Raw genomic sequence first — 11,367 nt, forward strand, 5'->3', positions numbered from 1 at the left:
AAATATATTAAAAAATATATGTGTGTGTATATATATATATATATATATTTTTTTTGTTGTTGTAGTTTCATATTTTATTGGTCGTGTCTTGATTCGAAAGATGATTGGCCAAGTTGACTTCACACTTGAATATATATAATATATTTATTTTATATATATAAAATATATATAATAAAGTATTTAATAAATTATTTTTATTTAGTTATTTATTATTAGATAGATATAATATTATATATATATATATTTTTTTTTTTTAAAAAGCCAAATTGTACTGCATATGAATTCTGAAAAAGCTGAACTGAAATGATGTGGAAACAATTGTGTCAGAAGTGAATCGGCGGAGTAGTGAAACGTGTGAAATAATCCCCCCATGTGGTCATTCTTTTTTTTTTTTAATGTGGGAATAGTTCTGGAGATGTCCTGACTCAGTTCAATTGTTGAAATGGTTTGGTCAAGAAACGTGCGAGCAGGAGGAAATCGAATGAACGTTGCGAGTGTACGATTGCTTCGATTTATTTCATCCGCGCCGACATTTGCGACCAAGAGACGGCCAATACACACCTTTCGAAATGAACCGGATGCGTGCGAGTCACTGTGCGAGGGGGGGCGGAGCTTAGTGCAGCAGAGGCCTCATTGTCTGAGGATGCAGAGGAGCCAGGGAGGGAGGGAGGGAGGGAGGGTCGAGCCGGCAGCGACACAAAGACGCGGAGCGCAAGTCGGCGAGCGGCGGAGAGACATAGACAAAGAGCAGGCGGCCGCAACTCTCTTTCTTTATATGGGGGAGGAGAGAGGTGGGGAGGATTAACCGGCTGATCTGCAACACGCGCCACACATATCGCATCACCGGGGATCAGCATCATCACCGGCGGCAGGCGAGAGAGAGACAAAGAGGGAGACGACCGGGGACCGGAACACCATCTGGGAAGAGGCAGACTGGGAGGAGAGAGACTGACGGACGGCAGAAACGCGAGGGGGACGGACCCGCGGCCTTCATCACCTCCAGTCGCGTTCGTGTGCTATGGCCGACCACATGTTCCCGCAGCCGTGTGTGTGCTGAGCGCTCTGTCTGTGGTGGGTGTGTTTGGGTCCAAGTGTGTGTGTGTGTGTTTGTGTGATGGGGAACGCCGAGAGTATGGAGAGCCAGCTGGCCGTGATCCGGTCCAGAGCCGCACCGGTCCGACTCCCCATGCCTGACGCTGCCGAGCTGGAGGAGAGGTTCTCCATCGCACTGGTAACTACACAAATAGGCAAAGAAATGGTACACATGTCGGAAATGGGGGGCAGGGGGGGGGTTGGCAGGGGGGGGGGGTGATACTACATGACAGCATGCACCGATGGGGACCGCCGGCGTTAGTTTATTGTTGAGGCGCTTAACGGGATGGCTCGTGATCCGAATGGAAAGCTCGGATCCGGAAGGGAAACGTCCGCCGACGGTTGTGTCAGCAGACATTTTGAATCAACGCCGTGAGGTATTCTGTTTCAGAATTCGATGAACCTCCCCCCGGACAAGGTGCGCTTGCTGCGTTCCTATGACAACGAGAAGAAGTGGGAGCTCATCTGCGATCAGGTAGGAGCCGCTCGGAGAGAGTGCGAAGGCGAAAACCTCGGTAAGCCCTAACCTAAATGCTCGTGTCGGCGACGCAGGAGAGATTCCAGGTGAAGAACCCGCCGCACACCTACATCCAGAAGCTGCGAGGATTCCTCGACCCGGCGGTCACCCGCAAGGTAAGGGACGGGGTGATCGGGTGAACGATCGCTCGCGAGACGGAACTTTGCCTTTGCGCCCGCAGAAGTTCCGAAGGCGGGTCCAGGAGTCCACTCAGACTCTGCGAGAACTGGAGATCTCTCTTCGCACAAACCACATCGGGTACCGCACAAGCGTTTTTGTCAATATCACCCAACGTCCGGGATGTCTGAGGTGTCCTTTTGCGTGCAGGTGGGTTCGGGAGTTTCTCAACGAGGAAAATCGAGGGTTGGATGTCCTGGTTGAGTATTTGTCCTTCGCTCAGTACGCCGTCACGTAAGTCTGCAGGCTTTCTCATCGATTCCTTTCTTCCGAGCGTTTCCAACACCTCGTTCGGGTTTCGGGTTAGCTGGAGCTCATCCTGCGGGTGAATTCAGGTGACTTTGGACTTTAGAACCCATCCAAGAGTCCGGACGTTAACTCATTCACTCCCAAAGACGTTTTTAAACGTCTTTTCAGACTCAGGTCTAGAATTGGCAGCTACCGAATGAGTTTGAAGCTGCGCCGCCACGGCACCCGCCGGGAACACATGATCAAGTCTCCTGTTGGATCAGATTCTCTTCCTCCGCCGTCATTGGATTTTTTATCGTCCGCTCTGTGGTGGTTGTTCAACCAACTTTTTCGGTTTTTGAAGGTTTGACAACGAGCAGCCAGAGTCCGGAGGAGACGGGACTTCCATCGACTCTCCGTGGAGTCGCTCCATCGAGGATCTCCACGGCGACTGCAGTCTCCCGTCCCCTTCGTCCTCCGCGGCCAGAACGGCTCGGCACTCCATCAGGTAGCCAGTTGGCAAAAGAGAAGCCTCGGCCGATCCGTTCTCTGATCAGGTTTTCCTCCGTTAGTAGTTCCACCTTGGTAACTCGCTCCAACACGCTACCCAGTAGTCGCACGTTGAAAAACTCCAGACTCGTCTGCAAGAAAGACGACGTCCACGTGTGCATCATGTGTCTCCGAGCCATCATGAACTACCAGGTGGGACCCCCCCCACACAGACAACGCCCCTCCCCTCCCCCGACGAGTACGGATGTCATCCCGTTTTGTTCTGACTTCCTCAGTACGGATTCAACATGGTCATGTCTCATCCGCACGGAGTCAACGAAATTGCTCTGAGCCTCAACAACAGGAACGCAAGGTAGCTAAGCGCTACGATCACGCGCCGCATGACAGCATGTAGCTAATTAGCAAAGGGCTAAAAGCGCTGAACTCCATTCCGTGCGCGACACCCCCCGCCAGGACGAAGGCTCTGGTGTTGGAGTTGTTGGCGGCCGTGTGCTTGGTCAGAGGAGGACACGAGATCATCCTGTCGGCCTTCGACAACTTTAAAACGGTAAAGAGTCAAAGCCGCGCGATAGCCGTCCCGAGTTTCTCCCGTCTTGATGACCGATCGTCGATGGGTCGCTCGATCTTTTCCAGGTGTGCTCGGAGTCCATGCGTTTTGAAAAGTTAATGGAGCATTTCAAAAACGAAGACGACAATATCGACTTCCTGGTGAGCTCTCCGAACCGCGACGACCGATCCGCCCCTCGCTAGCTCGAAAACCACAGAATCAATTTTGGAGCGGAATCGGCGACCGATCGTTTCGCTTCGTTCTCGTGGTTCAGGTGGCCTGCATGCAGTTCATCAACATCGTGGTGCACTCGGTGGAGGACATGAACTTTCGAGTGCATCTGCAGTACGACTTCACCAAACTCAACCTGGACGACCACCTGGAGGTAACGTTTTGGGAGCGTGCGCCGCACTTCGCCTCGATCGCATCGGCGCCGTCCAACCGCACAATCGAGAGAATCCCTTCTCCTCTCGCCCCACCCCCCTACCCCCCCGGCGATCCGCCAGAGACTGAAGCACACGGAGAGCGACAGATTACAGGTGCAGATCCAGGCCTACCTGGACAACGTGTTTGACGTCGGAACGCTGCTGGAAGACGCCGAGACGAAAACCGCGGCGCTGGAACGGGTGGAAGAACTGGAGGAGAACTTGAGTAGCGTAAGAATTGCGGCGGACCATCACGACGACTTTTCCCCCCCGCTCACCCGAGTCTCCGCACAGATGTCGGAGCGGCTGCTCGACGTCGAAAACGAGGCCATGCTGAAGATCGTGGAACTGGAAAAACAGCTGATGCAAACGAACAAAGAGCTCGACCAACTCCGGGTCGGTCACGTTCTTACATCAAGACGACTCATACTTTTCTACGTTGCCAACGTTTTTTTAATGAGGGACCGGGGGGGGTGTTTTCGCAGGACGTCTATGCCAACGCCAACACGCAGGTCCACACGCTGAGGCGGATCGTTCGGGAGAAGGACCAGACCATCCGCCGTCAGAGTCGTCTGGAGCGACAGGCCCACGAGGCCCAACAGGCCGGCGGTCCCGGAGCTCCTCAACCCCAACGAGGAGAAGGCGACGGGGGTGTGGCTAACTCCGCCTCACCCTCTCCTCCTCCCTGCTCCGCTCTCTCCCCCAGGTAAGCGCCTTGGCCAAACCTCCCGCGCATGTTTGGATGTATGGCCAAAACGCTCGGCGCATTTCTGACGATCATTTCTATGATCCAGCCCCGAGACGGTGGCCTATCATAACATGGGACCGGGAATGGGCGGTGCTCCAGATATGCCGGCTCCACCCCCGCCGCCTCCCCCGCCACCGGTGCCAGATTCAGGTGATTATTGAAGGCCTTCAATCCGAAAAACGAATCAATTTGACGAATTGATTCAACGAATCAACGGTTCAATTCCAGCTTCGGACTCCCTGTGTGGAGTTTGCATGCGTGGGTTTTCTCCGGGTACTCCGGTTTCCTCCCACATTCCAAAATCATGCATGGCAGATTTATTGGGCACTCTGAAATTGTCCCCAGGTGTGATTGTGAGCGTGGTTGGTCTCTGTGTGCCCTGCGATTGGCTAGCAAAGCGGTTCAGGGTGTCCCCCGCCGACTGCCCGAAGACAGCTGGGATGGGCTCCGGCACCCCCCCCCCCCCTCCCCGCAGTGACCCTTGTGAGGTTAAAGCGGATCGGAAAATTGGATGGATTGAGGGGACGTTCCAAAATCGGCAAACTCAAGTCATGTCACTGGACCCCCCCCCCCCCCTGTCCAACATGCACCCACAGTAGGATGTCTTCTTCTTTCTAGTATCCAACGGGTTGTACCCCGCCCCTCCGCCGCCCGCCCCTCCACCTCCTCCGCCACCCCCTCCGCCTCCGTGTCGGACCAGCGAGCTCTCCTCCACTCTCCCGATGCCACCTCCACCTCCGCCTGTGGCCCCCCCGCTTCCGGGCCCGGGGGGGTCGCCCACTGTCATCTTCAACTCCGGGCTTGCAGGTGAGCGAGCGCGCACGGCAGCGATTCTCAATGCGTAGTCGGCGAACGAATCACTGTTTCACTTTGATACATTTGACCTTTAATCTTAATCTCACGTCGGCCTCACAGTGCAGAGGTACCGGGTTCGATTCCGGCTCCGGCCTCCCTACGTGGGGTTTGCATATTGTCCCCGGGCCTGCGTGGCTTTTCTCCGGGTACTCTGGTTTCCTCCCACGTTCCAAAAAAACACATACGGCTGGTGAATTGATCGCTCTAAATTGTCCCCATGTGTGATTGTGAGTGTGAATGGTCGTTGGTCTCTGTGTGCCCTGCGATTGGCCTTCAACCGGTTCAGGGTGTCCCCCCCCCGCCTACTGCTCAAAGACAGCTGGCATAGGGTCCAGCACGCCTTGCCACCCTTGTGAGGAGAAAGCGGTTCATAAAATGGATGGACGGATATATTTAGGTGCAATTTTTATTCATTTTTTTTTAATATTCATACAATCCGGCACAATGTTAATTTCATAACATCATGTTACAGTTGCTGACGTCAGTGCTCGGAGAGCGAGTATTTTTTTTTTTTTCAGGCTGGACTCGGCATTTCTCTCACTTTTGTCACTAACAACTTTCTTCTCTTATTTTCTGCTGTCAGAGGGACCACTCAAGTTATTCTGTAGGTTTAATGACGAAGCGCATATGTAAAGCGATCAAAACCTGTCAATCATCTCCCCATCATTCACGTGTCACTTTTGTATCCATCGTCCGTCTCCACCGATCACTCGGCGGTTTCACGCTTGTCCATCTCACGGTAGCTCATCCACACGTTGTCCGTCAACCCGCCAACCCCCGTTTGAAAAGAAACACCGCGAGTGTACGCGACTCTGTCCAATCCCGTTTGCTCGCTTGCGCAGCGGTGAAGATAAAGAAGCCGATCCAGACCAAGTTTCGGATGCCGGTCTTGAATTGGGTCGCCCTGAAGCCGAGTCAAATCAACGGCACCGTCTTCAACGATATCGACGACGAAGCCATCCTGCAGGTAACGATGACATCGACCGACCTGACGTGTTTGAAAAAGTGGATCCGGTCCTTAGCGCTTTGCTCGTGTCCAGGATCTGGACGTGGAGGGCTTTGAGGAACTCTTCAAAACAAAGGCTCAGGGTCCGGCAATGGACTTGACTCTGTCCAGACAGAAACTTCCCCAGAAGGCTCCATCCAGAGTCTCTTTGCTGGACGCCAACCGAGCCAAGAATCTGGCCATCACGCTGAGAAAGGCCGGTCAGGGTCCAGAGGTCATCTGCCGCGCCATCCACATGTAAGACTCGCGTGGAAATATGCTCAGCCGTACAAAGGAGCGAATCACTTCCAAGTCCCTCAAGGAAAAAGAAACGTCTTCTATAAGATAAGATAAGATAAGAAAAGCTTTTTTAGTCTCGCAATGGACAAATTCCGACCAATGGACAAAGTCGTCGTAGGGCTTTTCCGTGGCGTGACAACGAGGCGCTCTAAAGACAGCCGGAAACTCCGTTCCACGCGCTGACCGTCAAGACAGACGCATAAAAAAATAATAATAATAATAATAATTTCCCTTCGCTCTATCACTTTTCTCTGCGTGACGTGCACGTGCTCACCGCTGACAACAAGGCACTCTAAAGCAGCCACGTTAGTGGACGATGCGAAGGGACTAGCGAGCTAACTGTTTCCTTAAGATGGAACCCAATGGGAGCAGATACAGCGAGAACAGCAGAGGCCCCAGAATTGAGCCCTGTGGAACACCACATGACAGGGGAGCAGTGCGTGACTCAGAGCAGCCAAGGCTTGACACAAAAGGTCCTGTCAGCTAGATAGGACCTAAACCACTCAGTTGTCTGTGTCAAAATCACGAGTCTTCGCTCGCCTAGGTTTGACCTGCGGACGATTCGGGTGGATTTTGTGGAGTGTCTGATGCGTTTCCTGCCAACCGAAGCCGAGGTGAAGCTTCTCCGTCAGTACGAGCGAGACCGAAAACCTTTGGAGGCGCTGAGCGACGAAGACGTCTTCATGATCCAGTTCAGTCGCATCGAGCGACTCAACCAGCGCATGTCCATCATGACCTTCATGGGAAACTTCAGCGACAACGTACAACTGTTAACGCCGGTAAGGTCCCCGGCGCACGGACCGCTCGAAAGCGCCCGAACCCGTCGCCGTGCTCCTTTTCTAACAAGCCCTGGTTTCCTCGCAGCAACTCCATGCCATGATCGCGGCATCCGTTTCCATAAAATCATCCCAGAAGCTGAAAAAGATACTCGAGGTTTGTTTCTTTCCGCGCGCTCACCATGCACTTGTCCTCGTCATTCTGATTCATTTTTGTTTTTGTGGTCGCAGATCATCTTAGCTCTCGGGAATTACATGAACAGCAGCAAGAGGGGTGCGGTGTATGGATTCAAACTACAGAGCTTAGACCTGGTAACACACAAACATGCACACGCACGCTCGGGGGTGGGGGGGGGCTGCGGGAGGTCTGGAAATGTCGGGTTCTATAATCCAAACTTTTTTGAGCCAAGGCACACTTCTTTCATTGAAAAAAATCTCACGGCACAACACGAAATGAAAATGTGAACAAAACAAAACGCTTATTTGAACTATTAACGTGTTGTATTGTTACTGCTTCTATTTTTAACGTTGAAGAATGACATTGTAACAGCTTGAATTCAATCAAATGAACACAAAGAAAAAAGTATTTTATCATCTTTCATATTTTTTTTCACCGGTCGTCCTGCGTTCAGGGGTCACAAATTTGCTCGTCTCTCGTCTTAACACAAGGTAATTGCCTAGCTGGTTGCTGCTCCCTAGCGGTATGGGAGGGTACTACACGACCGCACAGGCATACAAATTGGACATTTTCTCGCGGAACAGGGTTTGAAACACACTGCTATACTGAACCAGGCGGAATTTTCCCAAATCGGGTAAAAAAAAATTGTTATATAAATAAAAATGGTTTGTTTTATGTCCAAATTAGTTTTGGATCAAGTTGAATGCAAAAGGCGCAAATGTTTGTAGCTCAAATGTCAGATCTATTGAACAGTTTGACATGAGAGAGCTGATATCCTGGGCGGGAATGATTTAAGTTGGCTTTCTTTGTTCTCAGTCTCACTGCTTAGTGAGGTTGTTGTTTAAGTTGGGTTGGAAAAAAAACACACCAAGTCGGCCTCTTACATTTTCTCTGGGGCAGTGGTTCTTAACCTGGATTCAATCGGACCCTCTGGGTTCGGTGAATCTGTCTCGGGGGTTCGACGCAAATGGACGTTTGCGTCGAAAGTTTTAATGTTTATAATGTTATAATGTTTTGCCTTCTTGCACGCCATCCATGCAGAACAACAAGTCAAAATCAGGTCAAGTCAAATGTATTGACTTGATCCCAAAAGAGTCTCAAAGTGCTTCGCATGCCCACAGTTGAGTCCGCTCATGACATCCTGCGATCTGAACACCACAGGAGCTCGAGGAAACGCTCCACAAACATCAAGTGGATGTCAAAATATATTTGTCCAGTCGGATATGGGGGTGCCCTCGTCGTTCCGTGCTTTGGCAATTCACAATTCAAAGGTCTTTATGTGCTCAGCATCATAGCATACTGATTAGCATAGCATACTGAAAACCAAAAAAACGTTCCTATGATAGGGTTCCCGCGGGTCCTTAAAGTTCATAAATATCCATAAACAAAGAAGTTGTAAAATGATGTTCATAATTGTCCTTAATTTTCTGGGAAGGTTTCTAAAATCAATAAAAATCCTTAAAAATATATTTTTATTTGAAAATAAATTGAAGTTTTATATTTTCTAAATTATAATTTTTTTTGGAGAATGAACAAATTTTTCTTGATTTTTCTTTTATTTGACATGCAGTATGTCAAATAATGGGTTAGCTGATTGCCCCTAGAAATAAAGGAAGGGCACAGTTCCTTTGGCAGCAATGATTTGAACACCAGCTCAGTGAGACGTGGCTTTCTGTTCAGCCCACAGATTGCCGAGCGGGCATTAAATCCACCGTGAATCCTCTGCTGAATGGAGAAAAAATCCCTTTTAAAAAATGGATAAATTAGTCCTCAAAAGTCCTTTAAAAGCAAGTGGAAGAGTGGGAACCCTGTATGATCTTTTTGAAAGTCGCGTCCAGTCCTTCGTTTAGTCCAAAGTTGGCAAACCGTTGACCCGTTGATGCGGTTTCAGCTCCTGGAGACCAAGTCGACGGACAGGACGCAGACGCTGCTTCACTACATCAGCAACGTGGTCAGAGAGAAATATCCCACGGCGGCGCTCTTCTACAACGAACTTCACTACGTGGACAAGGCGGCGGCAGGTTCGAAGCGGACCGATGACGCCGTCGCTCTCTCTCTCTGGAGCGACCGAGTCCATACGTACGTGCGTTTCAGTGAGTCTGGAGAACGTCTTGTGCGATGTCAAAGACCTGCAGCGAGGGATGGAACTCACCTGGCGCGAGTTCAGCGTGCAGCACAACGCCACCTTGAAAGATTTCATCAGCAGGCATGAATCGCGACTCAACAAACTTCAGGAGGATGCGCGTATAGCCCAGGTATGCGCCGGCACACTTATTACCAATTATTTTTACATAAACCATGTTATTTACTGTAAATCATGTAAAATGTTTAAATGTATTAGGGGGCACGGTGAGCGAGTAGTTAGCGCATCAGTCTCACATTGCAGGGGTGCGGGGTTCGATTCCACTTCGGGGTGTACCGAAGGCAGCTGGGACAGGCTCCAGCGCGGCTGCAAACCTCGCGAGGATAAGCGGATTAGGAAATGGATGCAGTGATGGACGAGAGTTAGGGTACTAAATTCGGGTTTTGAAACAAGGGTTCGAGTTTCAAATTAGGGTTTGGGTTTCAAACTAGTTTTAGGGTTTCCATTAAGGGTTTCAAACTTGGGTGGGGGTGTCCAATCAACCCATCATGCCCAGTTTTTAGAATGCGGGAGGAAACCGGAATACCCGCAGAAAAGCCACGCATGCATGAGGGGGTTAGGGTACTAAATTCGGGTTTTGAAACAAGGGTTCGAGTTTCAAATTAGGGTTCGGGTTTCAAACTAGTTTTAGGGTTTCCACTAAGGGTTTCAAACTTGGGTGGGGGTGTCCAATCAACCCATCATGCCCAGTTTTTAGAATGCGGGAAGAAACCGGAATACCCGCAGAAAACCCACGCAGGCATGAGGAGAACATGCAAACTCCACCCAGGAAGGACGGAGCCGGAATCAAACCCCGCACCTCTGCACTGTGTGCCGCCACACTCACACTTTTTTTCACTCTCCCGAAGGACGCCTTTGAAGATGTGGTGAAATTTTTCGGGGAGAGCTCCAAAACCATGCCGCCGTCCGTCTTCTTTCCCATCTTTGTTCGTTTCATCAAAGCTTACAGGGTGAGTGACCCCCGAAGTCTCGTAGCCTTCGAGTTAGAGAAACTTTGTGACCGCCGCTAAACCCACGCTCGCGTGTTCAGCTGGCTGAGGAGGAGAACGAACAGCGACGGCGTCAGGAGCAGATGATGTTGGAGAAACTGGAACAGGAGGAGCAGCAGCAGGACGAAGAGACCAAGGTAGGACCAAGACGGGTGGTCATCCGAAGGCGTGCGGGGGGGAGGGGGGGTTATCTTTCAATTTACATTGTAAATGTCAACTTCCTCCTCGTTCCCCCCCCCCCAGTCACCATCTCACAAGGGCAAACGACAGCAGCAGGAGCTGCTGACAGAGCTGAGACGACGACAAGGAAAGGACAGCCGCCACGTTTACGAGGGGAAGGACGGCGCCATCGAGGACATCATCACAGGTAATTGACCTCTGACCTCATAAAGTCACGGGCGAACAGCATGAGGAATTACGACTTTGTTAGGATCTTTTAGGTACTGTCTTGAGTATTTAAGATTTTTCTTTAACCCTAACTGCTCTGTGTTTGCCATGTGTGCCCACCATGCTTCTTTTTTTTTTTTTTAATCATTTTGGCTGTGTTGACGCAAATGTAGTGAAACTTCGCAAGGATGAGGATTTTTTGTCAGGTTTTTCACGATAGCTAGAATATACTGTCATGTTGTTTCCGGACAGATTACATTTTTTTTCTCAATTTTTGGACAAGGGGGCAATCATGTAATTATGTTTCCAAAAGAGGTGTTCAATAGTGTTCTTTAGCTGTCTTGCTAACTAGTTAGCTACTACTCCAGCTCGCTAACGTTAGCTACTACTCCAGCTCGCTATCTGTCTATCTATCTATCTATCTATCTATCTATCTATCTATCTATCTATCTATCTATCTATCTATCTATCTATCTATCTATCTATCTATCTATCTATCTATCTATCTAT

At 50.3% G+C, this 11,367-nt stretch overlaps 1 protein-coding gene across 4 annotated transcripts in view; it reads left to right on the forward strand.

Annotated features, from left to right (window-relative positions):
• The first annotated feature begins 651 nt into the window (after positions 1–651).
• The window catches only part of LOC127595500 (formin-like protein 2), a 13,180-nt gene continuing 2,464 nt past the window's right edge, over positions 652–11,367 (forward strand). Inside the window, exons 1-27 of one of the 4 annotated variants that reach the window (XM_052057039.1) lie at positions 653–1,231; positions 1,484–1,567; positions 1,645–1,725; positions 1,791–1,867; positions 1,937–2,020; positions 2,379–2,522; positions 2,587–2,716; positions 2,800–2,876; positions 2,978–3,071; positions 3,158–3,232; positions 3,346–3,456; positions 3,578–3,727; positions 3,791–3,892; positions 3,982–4,202; positions 4,291–4,394; positions 4,863–5,051; positions 5,683–5,703; positions 5,942–6,066; positions 6,140–6,342; positions 6,929–7,163; positions 7,249–7,317; positions 7,392–7,472; positions 9,230–9,359; positions 9,433–9,593; positions 10,330–10,431; positions 10,512–10,607; positions 10,714–10,837. In XM_052057039.1, the coding sequence (XP_051912999.1) occupies positions 1,115–1,231; positions 1,484–1,567; positions 1,645–1,725; positions 1,791–1,867; positions 1,937–2,020; positions 2,379–2,522; positions 2,587–2,716; positions 2,800–2,876; positions 2,978–3,071; positions 3,158–3,232; positions 3,346–3,456; positions 3,578–3,727; positions 3,791–3,892; positions 3,982–4,202; positions 4,291–4,394; positions 4,863–5,051; positions 5,683–5,703; positions 5,942–6,066; positions 6,140–6,342; positions 6,929–7,163; positions 7,249–7,317; positions 7,392–7,472; positions 9,230–9,359; positions 9,433–9,593; positions 10,330–10,431; positions 10,512–10,607; positions 10,714–10,837 (3,187 nt within the window). In that variant the 5' untranslated portion in view covers positions 653–1,114. Of the gene's footprint in view, positions 1,232–1,483; positions 1,568–1,644; positions 1,726–1,790; positions 1,868–1,936; positions 2,021–2,378; positions 2,523–2,586; positions 2,717–2,799; positions 2,877–2,977; positions 3,072–3,157; positions 3,233–3,345; positions 3,457–3,577; positions 3,728–3,790; positions 3,893–3,981; positions 4,203–4,290; positions 4,395–4,862; positions 5,052–5,682; positions 5,704–5,941; positions 6,067–6,139; positions 6,343–6,928; positions 7,164–7,248; positions 7,318–7,391; positions 7,473–9,229; positions 9,360–9,432; positions 9,594–10,329; positions 10,432–10,511; positions 10,608–10,713; positions 10,838–11,367 lie in introns of all 4 variants that reach the window. The other 3 variants (XM_052057040.1, XM_052057041.1, XM_052057042.1) reach the window with 3 other exon arrangements.

Source organism: Hippocampus zosterae, chromosome 2, assembly GCF_025434085.1.
Source record: "Hippocampus zosterae strain Florida chromosome 2, ASM2543408v3, whole genome shotgun sequence".
In the NCBI taxonomy this organism is placed as follows: domain Eukaryota; kingdom Metazoa; phylum Chordata; class Actinopteri; order Syngnathiformes; family Syngnathidae; genus Hippocampus; species Hippocampus zosterae.